Consider the following 20,269-nt stretch of genomic DNA (forward strand, 5'->3'; position numbering starts at 1 on the left):
TGAGTAGCGACAGCCCTTTTTCTTAACACCATTCCACATGTAATACCGTAACGGAGAAACAACACTAGTAAATCAAAATACTGCCATCAGTTAATAACTTGTGCAAAGTGATTAATAAGTTCTTAAAAAAAAAGGAATTTCCTTCGGATCCCAGCCCACGAAAGTGCTGAACTGTCACAGGGTGGCCAAACTAACTCGGTATTGGTTGGCTGATTCCCAATTTCCTAAGCAGTCAAGCGAACCAATGGAAGGCGGGGAAGGCATTGTGCGGGCACTAGTAAATCAATTCATGCTACTAGATAAATCAATTCAAGCAGGCACACAAGACAAGAGTGAGCTCACAAGACAAGTACAACGATACACTGACAGAGTACATTAACCGTTGCAAATCACAAACAGCTTTCAATTCACCCTCACCTCACACAATGCAAACATACAAGCCTTGTTACATGACGACAACCCAACTTGCATTGCCATGCATAAAAGCACAACGATCGTAGTTGAATGGACAAAACAAAATCCAAACAAACAGCAAACCCCCACAAAGATTACATGTCTGATTTCCCTTTGGAAAGCAATATTATTATTACAAGAAACAAACAACACACCTGCACAGAGCGCAGGACACACTCATGCTGCAAATAGAGACTCACCGAAGGTAGCTTTTGATGATGACTTTTTCCTTGCGGGATGCGAACTCCGGTGGTGGAGGAACCTGCAGGTAGTATTTGCCTTGCTCTGGCAGGCTCAGCTGCAGCCTGTCCCACCAGTCACGCTCTCCGCTGACCTTCACCTTCGACATCGGATGTTCCCTCAGGAATGGGAGGCGACGAAGTGATTGGCAGCCACGGACAAAGAGAGTCTCCCACTTTGGTGTTGCTAAACGGAACATGGCATCCTCATGGATGTGCTGCAGTTGTGGTAGCTCCTGAAAGTAGATGCTTTCAATATTTGGAAGAGGACAACGTGCTACCAGCTCATATTCATATTTTTTGTAGAAAATTGCCTTGAGGCTGGGGCAGAAGAGAATGACCAGAGTTTCCAGTGCAGGTAATGACAAACAGGATGGGAAAATTTTCTCTAGACGAGGGCAGTGCTCAAGGTGAATGTGTTTTAGCAGCTTCAGCTCCACAGTCCAGCTCCAGCGCCGGCGCTCAATATATGCCAAAGCGCTGGTCTCCAAAAAGCATACTAGGTTATTAAGATTGGAGGCCTGCAATATCTCCAGGGCTGGAAATACTAAAATCACTCTGATAGACCAGACATTGGCCCCGTGCCCACCCTTAGCCCATACGTAAGCCTGATCAAACTTCATTCCGAATACAACAGACATTTTGTGGCAGTGTTGGAGCTGGCATACTTCTAGCGACATGAGATTACAATTAAGGTCACTGACGCATCTGATAGAAGCATCGTCTGTAATGAATAGTGAGTTTTGTTAGATTGATCTCTTTCCCGATTGGCCCAAAGGCCAATCAGGACCTTGATCTGCGCCTTGATCGGGGGCGCTTACCCTATCAATGGGTAGTGGGCCCCTGTCGCGCTGCGCTATATAAACAGGGTGGGGGGACCCGGCTCGGCTCACGAGGTTCGCCGCAGCCAGCCGCCCCCACCAACACACCTACCGATCTAGGTTGCGCAGTAGCGGCGGGAAGCGCCACTGCCACTTCACCGGTGACCGGACTACACTGCGCGTCGCTGCCTTGCGCAGAACTACACCAACCGAACCCGCGATGGCCAGCAGCTCCGCTGCTCCCACCCCTAGGGGTGAAGGTACCCCAATTCCCCTCTCTCTCTCTCACTAGGCACTCACCAGGAACTCCTTGGCACTCATGTTTCTCTCGAACCCGACTAGATGTGCTCTAGTGATCCTAGGCTAGGCCCTAACAATGGTATCAGACACCTCCTAGAACTTACTCTAGATCGGGAAAAGACTCAGATCGAGAAAAAGAAGAAGAAAGAAAAGCAACAGGAAAAAGAAACCCTAACCCTAACCCTAGATCTAAAAAAACGAGGGACGCCGGGAAACTTACCTGTCGTCGCCTTCACCGCCGCACGTCCACCGACGGCGAGCGGCAAAGGCCGGCCGAGCCTCGGGCTCGCCGGAGACCACGTCCACCCGAACCACCGGCGCAACCGCTCGGGGCTCGGGGGAGGGCGCACAAGCACCACCACAGGACCGCTCGACGGCGGCGCGCCCAACCCTCGGGTGGACGCGCTCGCCGGCGAGGGGACCCGCGGTGGCGCCGCCCCTTTTTTTCTCCATCTGGATCTCGAACCTTCGGTTTTTGGAGGGAGGAAGGGGGGAAGGCTAGAAAAGAAAGGGAGGAGGGGGCTGCCGCGGCTGTGCGCCGGCGGGGCCATCCCTCCACCGCCGCCGCCGGCCATCGCCGGGCGCGGGAGAGACGACCCCGCCGCCGCCGCAGCCGCGGCGAGAGCGAACGGGAGAAAGACGAATGGGGCTAGGGTTTCCAGGGGCTGGCCGTCGGCCGGTTTTGTTCCGCCGAAAATGGCGCTTGACCGTCGGATCTGGACGGACGGTCGGGATTGTCCGGGCCAGATTCAGCCCAGGCGGGATGCGGCGGCAGGCCGCTTTCGCGGCCCAGGCCCAGGTTGCGGCCTGCGCGCGCGCGTCGCGAGCGAGGCCGGCGTCAAGCCGCCTTCGCGGGCCGTTTTCGTGGGCCGCGCGAGCAGGCCGCAGGCGCCGCGCGAGCAGGCCGCCGGTTTCGCGCGAGCGGGCCGCGTGCGGGAACGGGCCGTGGGCCGTTTTCGCGCGCGGGCCGATTTTCGCGTTTTGCACAGTAACCTCTGATATTTTGTTTTTTCTATTTCCAGAAGCTTTTAATTAATAGTTTTTGCACAGTTTTAGTCTCTAATTCAATTTGAACCAACGGGATAATTTGTATTAGAGATTAATAAAGTTTTGTACAGTGTTTTGCTTCTGAAAATAGATTTATTTCACAATTTCCGCTGCAAAAGTTATATTCATTGCTCTATTTAAATTTAATTTGAACCAACGAGATAATTAAATTTTGTGAGAGCATGATAAAGTTAATTAGATCATGGTGCTGTTATTTTCTGACCAACGTTGTTAATAACTGTATCATGATTTAAAAAGTTATTTTTGATGCCTTTATTTCTATTTCTGCCCAACGGTGATATAGTTTTAAATTGCATCAACAGTTGTATGTTTTATTTTTTGACCAACGTTGGAAATGACTCATGCAATTGTCGTTATGATCTCACTTATGGATTGTGAATTTCAGGATCATTCAACTTAATGGCGTGTCTCAAAGAGATACCCATTCTCAAAGGCAACAACTACACAGAATGGAGGAAGAAGATTGAGTTCTCCTTCGTTTGTGGAGAAGTTGACTGGGTGCTGACCACACCGCAGCCACAAGCTCCACAGAAGCCAGTGAGGGCTGATGGTGATGATGATGCTGCATGGCAGCAAAAGGAGAGGGACTATGCTCCAATAGAATTGGCATACACCCTTGAAAACAAACAGTGGACCACTGCCAACAAGAAATGTATGGCTTTGGTAAAGAATACGATTGAGCCTGCCATTTTGGGCTCGATCGCAGAGTGTGACTCCGTTTCAGAGTACCTCGACAAGATAAGGAATCAGTTCACTGGTTCCTCAAAGATATATGCTAGACAAAGACCAATGTCTACATTGCAAGAAAAAGGGGCACTTCAAGAAAGACTGCCCCGACTGGTTAAAGTCAATAATGGCAAAAAGAGGTGAGAATACTATTTCTTTTGTAAATGAATCCTTGTATACACAGTATTCGAAATCTACTTGGTGGATTGACTCAGGTGCAACTGTTCATGTTGCAAATTCTTTACAGGGATTCCATTCGACGAGGACTACGCAAAGAAGCGAAAGATGCGTTGAAGTCGCAAATGGAGTCCAAGCAGAAGTTGAAGCTGTTGGCGATGTCTCTTTAGAGCTAGTTGATGGTTTCATGCTTGTACTTAAAGATGTGCTTTATGTTCCCTCATTACACAGAAACTTAATAAGTATTTCACGTTTGGACCATGATGGTTATGAATGTCATTTTGGTAATGGAAAGTGTGCCATTTGGTTCGATAATGCATGTGTTGGTGTTGCCATCCTTCACAATGAGTTGTATTTATTATCATTGCGTGAAAAAGTTAATTCTGTGTGTGATGTGAATATGAATGTATCCTCGTCAGAGAAAGAAACAAAGAAAAGAAAGAGAACTCAAGAAGTATCGTCGAAATTATGGCACTGTCGTTTAGGCCATATTTCGAGGGGGAGAATAGAAAGACTAGTTAAGAATGAAATTCTTCCTCAATTAGAGTTCTCAGACTTAGAACAATGCGTTGATTGCATTAAAGGAAAATTTGTAAAGCAAATTAAAAAAGGCGCTAAACGTAGCACAAGAATTTTAGAGATAATCCACACTGACATTTGTGGACCTTTTCCTGTGAAAAGTGTGGATGGCTATGACTTGTTCATAACATTCACGGATGATTACTCCCGTTACGGTTATATTTATCCTATCAAAGAAAGATCAGAAGCGTTGGATAAATTTAAGATATTTAAAGCTGAAGTTGAATATCAGCATAACAAAAGAATCAAAATAGTAAGATCCGACCGTGGGGGGGAGTACTATGGTCGGCATACCCCATTCGGCCAAGTTCCTGGACCTTTTGCAAGGTTCTTGCAGGAAAATGGCATAGTAGCCCAGTATTCAATGCCGGGCGAACCTCAGCAAAATGGAGTAGCTGAAAGGCGTAACCGTACACTGATGGATATGGTGCGCAGCATGATGAGCTATTCCACCTTACCATTGGGACTGTGGATGGAGGCACTGAAGACCGCCATTCACATTCTTAATAGAGTACCAAGTAAGTCGGTGCCCAAAACACCGTACGAACTATGGACAGGAAGAGTACCCTCACTAAACCACTTACGTGTGTGGGGGAGCCCAGCTGAGGCCAAAGTGTTTAACCCAAACATCGGGAAACTAGATCCCAAAACAGTAAGTTGCCACTTCATTGGCTACCCGGAAAAATCAAAGGGTTTTCGTTTCTACTGTCCAGACAGATTCACAAAGTTTGTAGAAACGAGACAGGCGATTTTCTTAGAGGATGAGATGGTGAGGGGGAGCATGGTAGCTCGAGAAATTGATCTTGAGGAGAAGCGGGTGTGTGCACCTAATCCGATGATTCAGGAACCATACTTCTCACTACCTATTATTCCCGCACCGATAATTCCTGAGGTCGTGGTGCAGGCACCTGCTACAGTCCCTGATAGTGTGGTGCAGGCTCCTGCTGTGATTCCACCCGTGGAAACGATGAGTGAAGTTTTGGAACCTGTCCTTCAGGAGCCAACTGAACCCATCATTGCACACGAGGAAGAGTTGCAGCAGCCACCTCAGAATAGTGTGCCACAAGCAGAGGCACAAAATATGCCTGAAAGTGAGGGGCCTAGAAGGTCTCAAAGGGTCAGAAAATCAGCCATCCCTGATTGTTATAAAGTTTATAACACAGAAGAAGTTCATATAGAAGGTGATCCCACTTCATATGAAGAAGCCATGAAAAGTGTTCACTCATCGAAGTGGCTAGAGGCCATGGAAGATGAAATGAAATCGATGAGTTCCAACAATGTTTGGGAACTTGAGGAGATTCCTAAAGGAGCCAAAACAGTAGGCTGTAAATGGGTCTACAAGACTAAACGTGACTCCAAAGGGAACATAGAAAGATATAAGGCGAGACTTGTGGCAAAAGGCTTTACACAAAGAGAAGGAATAGATTATAATGAGACTTTCTCTCCTGTCTCATGTAAAGACTCCTTCAGAATCATAATGGCACTAGTTGCGCATTTTGATTTAGAGTTACATCAGATGGATGTAAAGACGGCATTTCTAAATGGGGATTTAGAAGAAAACGTCTACATGAAACAACCAAAGGGTTTTGTCATGGAAGACAAAGAGCATATGGGATGTCGTCTAAAGAAATCCATTTACGGATTAAAACAAGCCTCTAGACAGTGGTATCTAAACTTTAATGATATAATAAAGAAATTTGGGTTTCAAGAGAATATAGAGGACAATTGTGTCTATGCAAAGTTCAAAAATGGGAAATACATTTTCCTAATCCTGTATGTGGATGATATTTTGCTTGCAAGCAGTGATATCAGTCTACTGCAAGAGACAAAGAAGTTCTTGTCCTCAAACTTCGATATGAAGGATCTTGGTGAAGCAACATATGTTTTGGGCATAGAAATTCACCGAGATAGATTGAATGGGGTTCTAGGGTTATCGCAAAAGGCATATTTAGAAAAGGTTCTAAAGAAGTACAATATGCATGCGAGTAAAGCCACACCTGCTCCTATAGTCAAGGGCGACAGTTTTGGGAATTTTCAATGTCCCAGGAACCAGTACGAGATCGATCAAATGAAAGCGGTTCCATATGCTTCAGCTGTCGGAAGCTTACAGTATGCCCAAGTGTGCACTCGCCCTGACTTAGCTTTTGTCACCGGGGTTCTCGGTAGATATCAAAGTAATCCAGGCATAGAACACTGGAAAATGGTAAAGAAGGCATTGCGCTACGCGCAAGGCACAAAAGAACTCATGCTTACATATAAAAGATCTGATTCCCTAGAGATAAAAGGGTATTCAGATGCAGACTTTGCGGGAGACAAAGATGATAGAAAATCCACGTCTGGATACGTATTCACTCTCGCAGGAGGAGCTATCTCATGGAGAAGCTCAAAACAGAAAGTGACTGCGTCATCGACGATGCACGCAGAATTCATAGCATGTCATGAGGCCACGGGGCAGGCAATGTGGCTAAAGAAATTCATACCCGGATTGAGAGTGGTTGACTGTATTCACAGACCACTAAAGATGTACTGCGATAATGAACCAGCAGTATTCTACGCTCACAACAACAAATCAAGCAATGCTTCCAAAGCCATTGAGATAAAGTTTTACGTTGTGAAAGACAGAATCCAGGATCACACTATAAGTCTCGAGCATATAAGAACAAAAGATATGCTTGCGGATCCGCTCACGAAAGGCTTACCTCCCAATGTGTTCAGGGAACACTTAGCCGGCATGGGTTTAAGGGAAAGCCTATAATTCCTGGATTGGATAAGGCCCAAAAGAAACAGAATTGTTTCAAAATAGAGAGGTGTGTTGTAGCTGTTGATTCTATCGGCAATCAAGCTGTGACGATGAAACATGCTCTACATATTAATCTACGATGAAACGAATAAAAGTGAAAAGTATAAAGCTAAAAGTAGATGATGAGATCAAGGGGGAGAATGTTAGATTGATCTCTTTCCTGATTGGCCCAAAGGCCAATCAGGACCTTGATCTGCGCCCTGATCGGGGGCGCTTACCCTATCAATGGGTAGTGGGCCCCTGTCGCGCTGCGCTATATAAACAGGGTGGGGGGACCCGGCTCGGCTCACAAGGTTCGCCGCAGCCAGCCGCCCCCACCAACACACCTACCGATCTAGGTTGCGCAGTAGCGGCGGGAAGCGCCACTGCCACTTCACCGGTGACCGGACTACACTGCGCGTCGCTGCCTTGCGCAGAACTACACCAACCGAACCCGCGATGGCCAGCAGCTCCGCTGCTCCCACCCCTAGGGGTGAAGGTACCCCAATTCCCCTCTCTCTCTCTCACTAGGCACTCACCAGGAACTCCTTGGCACTCATGTTTCTCTCGAACCCGACTAGATGTGCTCTAGTGATCCTAGGCTAGGCCCTAACAAGTTTGTGACAGAGAGAATCCTTAAGCCATTTGGGTGCTGATTCATTGCAGATATCTCAAAATGGCACCTTCTTGGCTGAAGTTTCATCATGGGCACAATGGTGGCAGCCTCAGAACAACTGACATCAAGATAAGGTAATTGTCTTTGAATCACAGTACATGGTTTGTCCCGTGGCTCCTTACCTCTCACGCTGCAAGGTTTTATCTGGATATTGAAAGACTGAAAAAACTATCCTTCCTTGACTAACTTGTTGGCAGCATCCTCATTGAAGCTATAAAAGATCCTGGAATCATTTATATTGATTTGAGCAATATTGTCAGTTTCTTTCTGCGAAAGGTGATCATCTGAACAGTTATCCAAACAGAAAACCTTCGGAAAATGGACCAACCGATGCCAAGGGAATCTCTTAAAACAAGGGACATTCAGAAGGAGTAGCCTCCTGAGTTGGGGCAGATTTGGAAGGCTGTGAGAGACCTCCTCAATAGCTGTTCCAGAAAGATCAACATCCTCCAAGGCCGTAAGATCGTCACTGACGTTGACAATCTTGAGCTTGCTGCACCCACGCAAGGACAGACACCTAATCCACGATCCAGAGACTGAGAAGGTTCTCAGATTAGGGTGCCCATGGATTTTGATATCTTCCAAGGCCTCCCATGTTTGTATGTAAAGATCTTCAAGGCCTGGTACTAGTTCCCAGAGAAATTGAAGCCTTAATCTTTTGCAATTATTAATATGCAGCTCTCTGAGGCCATTGGCTTTAGATAGTGACGTTGGGAGTGACATGAGGGCCATGTTGTCGATGAGCTTGAGTGTATGAAGCCTTTGCATTGCTTCAAATGTATCCTCTAGAAAAGAAATAATCTGAGTCCCCTCCAGATGAAGGATCAACAGATTGGACAGTTGGGGCAGGGAGGGAGGCAGTTCTTTGAGATTACCAAGCATTAGCTCCTCAAGACTTGACATTTCAGAGAAGAATTCAGAAGGCAGAATGGTGATTCTCGAACCTGACAGATCAAGGAAGTGCAGATTGCTCTTGTTGCTGCAATCTTGTTAGGTTAGCTCGAGTAAGGGAACCCCGTTCATATCAAGGGTTTCGAGGCTTCCCAAACAGGAAAGAGGTCGAGTTTCTTCCTCACAAGTATGTTGTGGTGAAGACAAAGTCTCTAGCTTGGAGCAGCCTCTGAGTGAGAACAAGCGAAGATTGGATAGCCGTGAGAGAGATAGTGGAAGTGAATTTATGGGTGTATAGGACAGATCAAGAACATGCAGGTGGTGGTCTAACACTCTATCAAAAGGAAATCCTGATATGTTTGAGCAGCCTCTTAGGATAAGGGTGCTAATCCTTTCCCCTGGAAAGCTCCGGTCCCAATTAGCACTAACCGGCCAATTCTCCCTCCAATCCCAACTTACATGTCTACCATCATCATTCATAAATGAGACCCATCTCAGTCGGTTACTCCACCAATGATCGAAAAGTTTCTCCTCCTTGAGTCGGGGAACACCCATTGCTAGCACTGAAACTCCAGTGGACAAGTGTTTGACGGCGGGTTTGGCAGTGAACTTCAGTGAACTCCACCATGAACTCCACCATGAACTCCAGGGACCACTCCATCCGGAGCTAGCTTCCTCCCTTGAACAAGTGTTTGACGGCGGGTTTGGCAGCAACGAATATTCTTGCAAGGCTTGAATTACAATTTTCCCTGCTTCTAACGCAGACCTGTAGTTTCTGCCGGTGGTCACCTGCGGAGAAAGCAGGTCCTCAGCCACCCAGCAGCGAGCCAGCTCATCGGAGGTTATGTCATGTCTAGCAGCAGCTCCTTGCATTGGACAGTAGAGGATGCCGTAATACAGGCACTTCTGAGCTACGTGGAGCCAAAACTTGTCTTCCTGTTGCTCATGGATCAGCATGCTATGGATTGATCCGGCTGCATCCTGTAAGGCCTCTTTAATCAATGTGATCCAATCTTGCCCTCGGAGATCATCGAAATGAAGGGTATGGTAATATTCCAGACCCCATCTAGAATCATATGAAAGCCCATGTTCTCTGCTTTGGTTGCAGACATCCTTGGAAGTAGTTGAGATGACCCACCCATTTGGCCACAAGAATGCTGTTGGCATAGATTCTGTACTGAGAAACAACACATCCATTGGAACAGGGACCTGCAGGTTTTCAACAAGCAGAAGACGCCTCTTCCCCTGCAACATTTCCCTTATCATTCCAGGTATCCGGGACCGAATGTTGCTACGGGGAAGGAGTACTCCAAATAACAACCGTTGTACATGACTCCAATGGTGGTAATCCACTCCGAAAGCCTTTTGCACCAGTATATCAGAGACCATGCCGTACCCGTAGTAGCTCTCTTCCGCAGCAAGTTGATTGACCTCCTTAAGGTCGTCGTCGTCAAGGTTGAGACTTCTTGCCGTTGCCATGAGTACATCCAATGCCACCCGCCGATAGCAGGCGATCCTGCCTTCTATCGCAGCCATAGGTGACAGCCTTGCAGTTATTACATGGTTGTAGGACCCATATCCGTCCTTGGTGTGCTTGAATTAATAGAAGCCTGGTCAGGGTCGGCAGGAATGAAGCTGCCGGTCCGATTCCTCCATTCCATATCACCGGGTGCTCCTTCATCCACTCCGTCATTCTTTCTTCAAACTGAGAGTCGAACCACTCCGCAGGAGCATAGTCGGTCCTAAGAAAATTAGGGCCCCCCGTTGGGGTGACAAGTAGCCATGACGTTATAAATCGTAATATAAACTAACTTGTAATTTTGCAGAATGTGTTGTCTAGTGAACAACTGAAATAACAATATTGCTTATCTTTTTTAAAAAATGGTGAAGTAGCTTTATTGAATTTTTTCCCCTTCTCTTCTCTCAAATTATAGATGCTTCTATACATTGAGGACGTGCGTGCAAGGAGATCACATCGAATTGCTCTTGAAGTTTCCACATGTGAATAAATGGGTGTACTCGTCACGTGAGAATTTTGGAATTTCTTTTTCATGTTCACTAAATTACATAGCACCTATCATGTGTGAAAATTCCAACGTCATGTGCATACCAGTGATGGTAGATTGGTAGGATTAGTGATTTTAACAGATTTGGACAACCAAGAAGTTTTGAAGAACTGGATCATCATAGCATATTGTATTTATGCATAGAAGTATTGAGCATTACCATGAGATATGTAGTAGGTCATCCATACATTCGAAAACTCTTGACACCTCCATTTCTGGCCAATTCTATTTGGTTAGGTGTTGATGCTTAATCCCACCTGGAAAAAAAAGGAGAAAGCTGGAGTGACTAACAAAATATGAATGCTATTTACAAGGACATCAAAATAACAAAAAGATAAATTAATAATACATGGTATATGTACAAGTGGAAAAGCTACTTCTATATACTTGAGCTCTTTTACGGTAAACAATACTACTACTTAGTAATTATTACATTGTTAAAAGTGATATTCCAAATGGAATGGTCTTTTAAACTTTATGCTAGTGTCAAAAATGAAATTTTAGTGATGCCATTTGTGTTCATGTACCATGATATCCTTATACTACCTATATTACTCATGTATACTACTTATACTACAGGTGAAGGTTTTAGTAGTATACAATTAATCTTGACCGTCGGATGTTTTTATGCTAGTCCTTTTTGAACACTAGTATAGTCTAATATTGTGTACCGTAAAAGAGCTCATATACTTCCATGGCCGGCTCTAGAGGTAAGCCAAAAGTGTGTTGGCCTAGAGCCCAGACTAGGTAGGAAATCCCTGTGAATATGTGCATTCAACAATTTTATCTCAGTATCTCTAACTAAAGGCCAGGTCCAGCCAACTAAATAGCAACTCAGTAAATTCACACGTTAGTTCTCGATTCTAGTTGCTTCTACATGTTAACAGATATGGTTGTACATGTTTCGGACTAAATGGAGTCCTGCACCGTGCGGTTGTGATCTTTGGTTTGCTTTAGAGATAGACGATGTCCTGTTGTAATTCAAACATATAAGGCAAACGAGTCCTAGGTGATGACAACCGTACTAATATAAATCTCTTGGTGAATTTCACCCCTTTATAAACGCGTAACCGTGGTGAGCCAAGATAGGCAACCACGTTTCCCTCTTTTCTTTCATGGTAATCAGAGTATCCTCTTCCTAACATCCACAACCTCCTGCCTGCGCCAGAAGCCCCTGTGCCAAACCAAGTTCCAGCGTCATAACCTTCAGTTTTGCGCCAGAACCTTCTGTTTTGCCGATGCCAGAACCTCCCATGGCGTCAATGTCCACTTCAGCTTTGCCGGAAATAGGAGTAGTCTCTAAGAAGCTTACCTGGGATAATTATCTACTATGGAAGGCGCAATTCCTTCCTGCCATACGAGGAGGTCAACTCATGGGGATTCTAGATGGATCTACAACGGAGCCGTCCAAGACCTTGGAGTTGGTCAAGGAAGACGACAAGAAGAAGATCGTCCACAATGTTGAGTACGTCTCCTGGATTGTGAGAGATCAGCAAGTGTTGACCTACCTACTAAATTCTCTGACCAAGGATGCTTTGCGCCAGTAGCAACAGCAACTACGGTAGCAGAAGCTTGGGAGGTGCTAGCTAGAAAGAATGTTTTCGGCGCACTCCAAGGCTCGGATAGCAAATCTATGTGTCTTACTCTCCACAACAAAGAAGGGTAACATGTCCACTTCAGTTTATTTCACCAAGATGTGCTCTTTCAAAGATGAATTGGCTACTGTTGGAAAAGTTATAGATGACGATGAGATGGTTCACTTCATTCTAAACGGCCTTTATTTTGATTATAATCCTTTTGTATCCTCAATGCTTGGTCGTGTTGGCTTTCTCTCCTTGAGTGAGTTGTATTCTCAGCTACTTACTTATGATCAACGCAGTGAGATGTATCAAGAAGGAAATCAGTTTCAGTCATCAACTAACATGATTGGTAGAGGACGCGGCTTTGGTGGTCGTGGCCGTGGCCGTGGTGGCCGTGGACGTGGCCGTGGTGGTGGCGGCGGTCAACACTACCAAAGTGGCGGCCAATAGTATCAAGGCGGCGCCCAACAGTACTAAGGTGGCCGTGGATCTAGCAACTCAAATTCAGCCAAGCAAGGTCCACATAACAAAACAATCTGTCAGATTTGCAAGAAAGCGGGACATGAAGCAGATCGTTGCTGGTATAGATATGACAAAGATGAGGATCATCAAGGTCAAAAGGTGGCAGGGGCGGCTACAACCAATTATGGATATGACACAAATTGGTATGCAAATAGTGGAGCTTCTGATCATGTCACTAGTGCACTTGAGAAGATGACAATTCATGACAAGTATACTGGACGAGATCAAGTACATGCAGCAAATGGAACATGTATGAAAATTAGTAACATTGATCATGCAACTTTACATACCCCTGAAAAACATTATTCTAAAAAATATCCTTCATGTTCCTAGTGCTAGTAAAAATCTAGTCTCAGTTCATAAATTAGCTCGAGACTATGATAACTTCATAGAATTTCATCCAAATTTCTTTTGTATAAAGGATCAGGAAACGAAGAAAGTCATCCATCAAGGTAGATCCCGTGGTGGTCTCTATCCTCTAGGGTCACATCTATCCCAAAAAGTGTCTAGAAAACAAGCTTTTGTAGTCAATAAGCCTTCTACCACTCGATGGCATAGTAGATTTGGTCATCCAACTTTTCCTATAGTAGAGAGAATTCTTAGCTCAAATAAGCTTCCTTGTGTTAGTGACAATAATTCAGAATCTATTTGTAATTCATGTCAGATGGCCAAGAGCCATCAGCTTCCGTATCCTATATCAAATAGTGCATCTAAAGCTCCTCTTGATCTTGTGTTTTCGGATTTATGGGGGCTGGCACCCCTATCCATTGGGCACCACATCTACTATGTTTGCTTTTATCGACGATTTAGCAAATATACTTGGATCTATCTGCTTAAGAAAAAGTCTAATGTGTTTCAAGCCTTTCAAGACTTTCAGCAGCTCGTAGAAAGAAAATTTGGCTGCAAGATTAAATCTCTCCAATCAGATTGGGGAGAAGAATATGAGAAATTAAACTCCTTTTTCCAACGAATAAGGATTACTCACCGAGTATCTTGTCCCCATGCACATCAACAAAATGGTGCGGCCGAAAGGAAGCATTGCCATATAGTTGAGGTAGGCCTCGCTCTCCTCGCTAATGCATCCATGCCCTTGAAATACTGGGATCATGCTTTTCTTACAGCCACTTATCTCATCAATCTCCTTCCCAGTAAAATCATAAATTATGATGTTCCAATTATGTGCCTAATGAAAGAAACTCCAGATTATTCATCTCTTCGAGCCTTTGGTTGTGCTTGTTGGCCAAATTTGCGACTATATAATTCTTGCAAGCTTGCTTTCCGCTCTATTCGCTGCGCCTTCCTTGGTTATAGTGCTATGCATAAGGGCTTCAAATGTCTTGATATTTCAACCGGTCGCATCTATATTTCTCGTGATGTTGTCTTTGATGAAGGAGTTTTTCCCTTTGCTCATCTCCACCTCAATGCCGGCGGCCAAATTCGCCAAGATATAAATCTCCTTCCTCCACATTTGTTTAGCTATGGGGATGTAAGTTATGCACCTAATGTTACTAATGCTCCTGATGAGGGTGTTGACATCTTGCAGCAACCAGCTGGGCAGAATTCTGATGCAAGCACCGAGCAACAAACTACATTCGATCCTGTTTCTGTGGAGTCTTGGCCGTAGAAGATCCTGGCGGCGTCTCCCAAATAGATCCGGCAGCAGCAGATTTTTTCATGCCAGGCGCGCACTCTCAGTTGGATTCGCCTGCGCTCGGCTCGTCCCAGGTCTCCGCCTCAACCGCTCCGACTTCGACGCGTGTAGGGGAGGGGGGTGGGGTGGGGGGGGGGGGGCAGGACATTAATCTCCCGCGCGCGTGCAGCAGGACTCCAACCGTGTGCCGTTGGATTTTGCTTCGGATTCTGCCTGTGCACCGCGTGGTGGATCGTGCGGCTCGCCTTTGCTCACGGCTAGTGCATCTCCAACAGCGCCGACAGTGCCTAGAGGATCTCTTGCGCCAGTTTCTGGATCAGCTGCGCCGGCATCCCAAGTTCCATCACCGGTTTAGCGGCGTACGCGCTTGCAGCATGCCATTGTTAAACCGAAGAGGTTCACAGATGGGACTATCAGATATGAGAATTTTTGTGCCACTGGTGCAAAGAAGCGCTTGGTAATTCTCGATGGAAGGAAGCTATGCAAGAAGAATATACAACGCTGCTTAGAAACAACACATGGCATCTAGTTGAACCTAAAGATGGCTGCAATTTAATTGACTGTAAATGGGTATTTAAATTCAAAAAGAAAGCTGATGGGATGATTGATCGATACAAGGTATGATTGGTAGCTAAAGGGTTTCGACAAAGATATGGAATTGATTACGAGGATACATTCAGTCTGGTGGTCAAGATTGCTACTGTGAGGCTTGTTTTGTCTTTGGCAGTCTCTAGAGGTTGGTGTTTACGACAGATTGATGTTCAAAACGCATTCCTACATGGTGTTCTGGAAGAGGAGGTTTAAATGAAATAGGCCCCAGGATTTGAGAAAGATGGCACCCCACATCTAGTGTGCAGGCTTGATAAAGCAATTTATGGTCTTAAGCAAGCTCTTATCAAGCAATTTATGGTCTTAAGCAAGCTCCACGTGCCTGGTATGCAAGGTTGAGCACTAAGTTAATTGCGCTTGGTTTTGTTGCTTCAAAATCAAATACGTCGTTATTCATTTATCAAAAATCAGGAGTAACTATTTACATGATATCATTGTCACTAGCTCTTCTAGTGAAGCAATCTCAGCTTTATTATTGGATCTACGCAAGGACTTTGCTCTAAAAGATCTTGGTGACTTGCATTATTTTTTGGGTATTGAAGTTCAAAGAAGTAACGATGGTTTGTTACTCTCTCAAGAAAAGTATGCGCAGGAAATTTTAATGCATGTTGGCATGAATAAGTGCAAAGGTTCTACAACTCCATTGTCTAGTTCAGAAAAACTCTCAAGTTTTGAGGGTGATCCGCTTGGTCCGGAAGATAGCACTCGTTATAGAAGCATTGTTGGAGCTTTGCAATATTTGACTCTCACTCGACCAGATCTCACCGTTTCTGTTAACAAGGTATGTCAGTTTTTGCATGCACCAACTTCAGTTCATTGGACTGCTGTTAAAAGAATTCTTTGTTATGTGCAATTTACGTTGAATATTGGGTTACACATTAAGAAATGAAGCTCTATGGTTCTGAGTGCTTTCTCTAATGTTGATTGGGCTGGAAGTGTTGATGATAGAAAGTCTACTGGAGGATTTGCAATCTTTCTTGGTCCTAATCTTGTTTCTTGGAGTGCTAGAAAGCAGGCTACTGTATCTAGATCTAGTATAGAAGCAGAATACAAGTCTATGGCTAATGCTACAGCTGAATTGATTTGGTTGGAATCATTACTGTTGGAGCTTGGTATTTGGCTGGTGCAACCTCCTATTTTGTGGTGTGACAATCTAGGGGCTACGTATCTTTCAGCTAATTCAGTCTTTCATGCAAGGGCTAAGCATATTGAAATTGGTATCATTTTGTTTGAGAGAGAGTAACTAAGAAGCAATTACAAGTACGATTTGTATCTACTCATGATCAAGTTGCAGATGGATTCACTAAAGCATTATCGGCTGGTAAGCTAGAAGAATTCAAGAGCAATCTAAATCTTAAGAAGAAGAGAAGTTTAGATTGAGGGAGGGTGTTAACAAATATGGTTGTACATGTTTCGGACTCAATGGAGTCCTGCACCGTGCGGTTGTGATCTTTGGTTTGCTTTAGAGATAGACGGTGTCCTGTTGTAATTCAAACATATAAGGCAAACGAGTCCTAGGTGATGACAACCGTACTCATATAAATCTCTTGGATTTCACCCATTTATAAACGCGTAACTGTGGTGAGCCAAGATAAGCAACCACATTTCCCCCTTTTCTTTCACTACAATCTTTTCCACTTGTCCTTATTTATAGGCTGCTCATGGATGCCATGTGCCGAACACCCCAAACGCCCATGAATAAAGTGTACTGATGCAAACTCTCAGGGTGCGTTTGGTTGCGAGGACGAAGTAGGACGGGACGGGACGATCCCACTTCGTCCCGCGTTTGGTTGGAGGACAGGTGGGACGGGGACATCCCTACGAGGGAATATACCCTCCAGATGCGGGATGCCCCCATCCCACCAAAACGAGCAGACGGGGGCATCCCACTTCGCCCCCGTCACGCGCCGTCCGTCTGCACCGGTGGAGGGGGCGAGTTTGGGCGGCGGGAGCCGCCGGCGGAGGGGCCGGCGCGGGCGAGCTCCGCTGCAGCCGGCGGGCGGGAGCTCCACCGCGGCCGGCGCGGGCGAGCGCGGCCAGCGGGCGCGGAGGGACCGGCGCGGGCTCGCGCGGCCGCGGCCGGCGGAGGCGAGCACGGCCGCGGCCGGCGCGGGCTCGCGCGGGGCGAGCGCGGCAGCGGCCAGGGCCGGCGGGCGCGGGCGAGCGAGGCCGCGGCCGGCGCAGGCGAGCAGGGCCGGTGGGCGGGGGCGAGCGCGGCAGCGTCCGGCGCGGGCGAGCGTGGCGGGCGCGGGCGGGCGCGGGTGAGCGCGGCCGCGGCTGGCGCGGGTGAGCGGGGCCGGCGGGCGTGAGCTCCACCGCGGCCGGCCGGTGGAGGAAGAAGATACCTGTTAGTATGATAGGTGGGCCCCACGAACGGTGTTAACAGAAGAAGAAAACGGTGCTCGTCCCGTCTATAGCGATCTCTCCAACCAAACAAAAAATTAGGACGGACCCATCCCATTCAACCAAACAAGAAATGGGATCATCCCATCCCGAAAAACTGGAACGGGACCGTCCCGTTCTACATTGTCTTCCAACCAAACGCACCCTCACTTCCTTGGCCGCAACGATCTACCGATTAGGGTTCAATTCAACGGTCTTGCCCCTTTGCACCATTTATTCCGTGCAATCAATTTCATGGGCCCTTGACTTATTTGGCTTTTCCTTTTCAACTTAAAGGTCTATTTTTTGGTCCTTTTTTAGAATTTCTATTGCAATATTGACATTGTTTATCAATGATCAAGAAATAGACACATGATGTTACAAGTTAACTCTTATTACTTGGTTAGTGTCCTCGATGTTCATTGGTGAATGCCACTATTTACTATTTGAAGATGAATGGTAATTATACTTTTATACTTTTCTATGCGTGGGAACAAACTGTTTGATCTAGCAGTACAATCATAGTTACTCCCTCTACTTCCTCACCAAAAAAAAAATTTACTCCCTCTACTAAAAAATAGCGATTGTCAAGTCAACCATTTAATACTTTGAATACTTCAATTACAAAATATTTCTTATGTGTCGAGTTTTAGATTTGAAAATGATGGACAATATGTGTCCCACAATATAGTTTCACAAATATTTTGTCCCACAATATAGTTTCACAAATATTTTGTAACAAAAATGCATATACAAAATTATGCTTTAGAGACTGCATGCATCTATGCCTAATCGTTACTTTTAATGATTAGAGGGAGTATCCTTGAAAATAAACCTCCTTTCTATCTCGTTTTCTTGGTGATCTACTATCTCCGTCCACAAATGCTTAGGAGCCAACCGGTTTGTTATTTGCCCGAGCTCACCTTGTCAATGAACTCAGCTAATTCCAGATCCACAAAGACCCATACAGAGCGCCTCTATCATTGTTTCTAGTTGAATCAAAACACCAACAAAAAAACGATCTAGCCAGAATACCATATGCGCCTCTATCATATGGACTCAGCTTCCAGATACACAAAGACCATACATACAGAGTGCCTCTATCATTGTTTCTAGTTGAATCAAAACACCAACAAAGTTTTATGCATTGAAACAGAATACTATATGTGCCTCATGATAAATTGAACAAAGTTTTATGCATGGAAACAGTACCTGCTGGTTTCCGATGAATCGTACTCGCAATGCAGTTGACGAGGCTGTTGATATAGCGATGAGATAATCTTGAGAGATTAAAAACTGAACAAGCGTGAGAGGATAAACGGATGCAGCAAATTTGAAACTACGAACCACGGTCATGGAGAGTGTATATGCCCCCCCAAGAGTCCAGGACATAGCTTTGAATTCTTTTTCTTTGCCAAAGGCAGCTGGATGCCCATGGGCAAGTAAAGAATGTATTCCCTGTCGGATCCAGGGTTTGCTTTTCCAGGCCCAATATTTCCTTTGTTGAGGCAATGATACGACAAGCAAGGAACAAACTGTATTTTTTGTTAGAGAAGGAAAGTAAAAGACAGTGCTCAAGCAAGATGCGAAGTGTCAGATTGAAAGAACAGGTAGAACAGAGAAGAAGAAGAACACGCATCTGATGAGGAGCAGGGGAAGAATTTTCATACTATTAGACAATCAGAAAAAGTAAAGAAATTGATGCCAAAGAGTACCTCTCCTCGAAGCTTTCCAAAAGAGACAGGGGGTGAGCAAACGAACGAGTTTTCCAAAGGAAAAGGGTAGGAGTAATCAGAGTACGTCACACGGCCAAAAAACAAAAACAACTCAAAACCTCATCCTGTCACGCTGGTACATCACGAACGAGTTTTCCAAAAGGAAAAGAGGACGATGCAAATGATCTAGAAGCAAAGTCAAGCAACCAAACCGGCAAACGTAACGTGATTGGACTGTGATGTGTATGCGTTAACAACTTAATAACGTGTTTAACGGGAGCTCATATGCATGTGAAAACTAGTTAAGGCTCATAACTTTAAAATCCATTTAATTCAAATTAAAAGTCTAAGTCAACTTTTGAACACACTACATTCAACATTTTCTAAAACCTACGCTAACATTGAAAAATATTAGATTCAATATTTTCTAATATAGATCAACATTTTGTAAAATATATCATATTCAACATTTTTCAATGTCTATTTCAACGTCTATTTCAACATTTTCGGTCAAAAAATGTCTATTTCAACGTCTTGACAAAAATTGATTCACCATTTTAAAAATAAAATTCAATATTTTAAAATACTATTTTTTATCTTCTTCTTCGGCAAGATGGCAGCCGACGCAAGGCATGGGGTACGACGGCTGGTGAAAAGGGGTGCAGCAATGGGGCCACACTTGGGGGGGACGGCGGCTAGCGCACAGGGGGTGCAATGGCAGCGGCCGACGAGTGCGAGGGTAGTAGCGGGGGCCGCACACAAGGAAGACGGCGGTTGGCGTGCGTGGGTGAGGAAGGGGATATGCGCGGGCGTGGCGGCGTGCGAGCAGCAGCAAAGCAAACAAAAGGAGGAGGAGGTGAGGCGGTTCAATTGTATATGGTATTAGGATTGCCGAAGGTGGAGCAACATCCATCGAACGCATGTTGCACGCACGGATCTCCAACACAGAAAGTCCAGTACCAAATGGACTTGAGCAATATTCTGACCGGACCCAAAAGACTATTACTTTTGATTTCAAAATCCGTGCCCACGATC

The 20,269-nt window shown here is 45.4% G+C and overlaps 1 protein-coding gene, 1 long non-coding RNA gene and 1 other non-coding gene across 4 annotated transcripts; 2 read left to right on the plus strand and 1 right to left on the minus strand.

Moving 5' to 3' along the window:
• Positions 1 to 2: 2 nt before the first annotated feature.
• Positions 3 to 19,173, minus strand: LOC117860061 (uncharacterized). 2 transcript variants are annotated; one of them, XR_004641370.2, is made up of 3 exons: positions 18,732 to 19,138; positions 10,936 to 11,032; positions 3 to 928 (listed from the first exon to the last, which is right to left on the minus strand). XR_004641370.2 is itself a non-coding variant. In XM_034743269.2 (3 exons), the coding sequence occupies exon 3, from the start codon at positions 10,243 to 10,245 to the stop codon at positions 8,809 to 8,811; it is 1,437 nt and encodes a 478-aa protein (XP_034599160.1). In that variant the 5' UTR covers positions 10,246 to 10,451; positions 10,936 to 11,032; positions 18,732 to 19,173; the 3' UTR covers positions 7,550 to 8,808. The 2 variants fall into 2 exon arrangements, 1 of the variants encoding a protein (XP_034599160.1); XM_034743269.2 differs by lacking the exon at positions 3 to 928 and adding an exon at positions 7,550 to 10,451 and having other exon boundaries at positions 18,732 to 19,173.
• On the plus strand, positions 3,170 to 4,122 carry LOC140223128 (uncharacterized). Its single transcript, XR_011898569.1, has 2 exons — positions 3,170 to 3,747; positions 3,855 to 4,122. It is a non-coding gene; the product is annotated as an uncharacterized lncRNA (long non-coding RNA).
• Positions 12,506 to 12,647, plus strand: LOC117862317 (small nucleolar RNA Z247). The gene has a single exon (XR_004641966.1). It is a non-coding gene; the product is annotated as a small nucleolar RNA Z247 (small nucleolar RNA).
• Positions 19,174 to 20,269: the final 1,096 nt, after the last annotated feature.

Source organism: Setaria viridis, chromosome 6 (genome assembly GCF_005286985.2).
Source record: "Setaria viridis chromosome 6, Setaria_viridis_v4.0, whole genome shotgun sequence".
Classification (NCBI taxonomy): domain Eukaryota; kingdom Viridiplantae; phylum Streptophyta; class Magnoliopsida; order Poales; family Poaceae; genus Setaria; species Setaria viridis.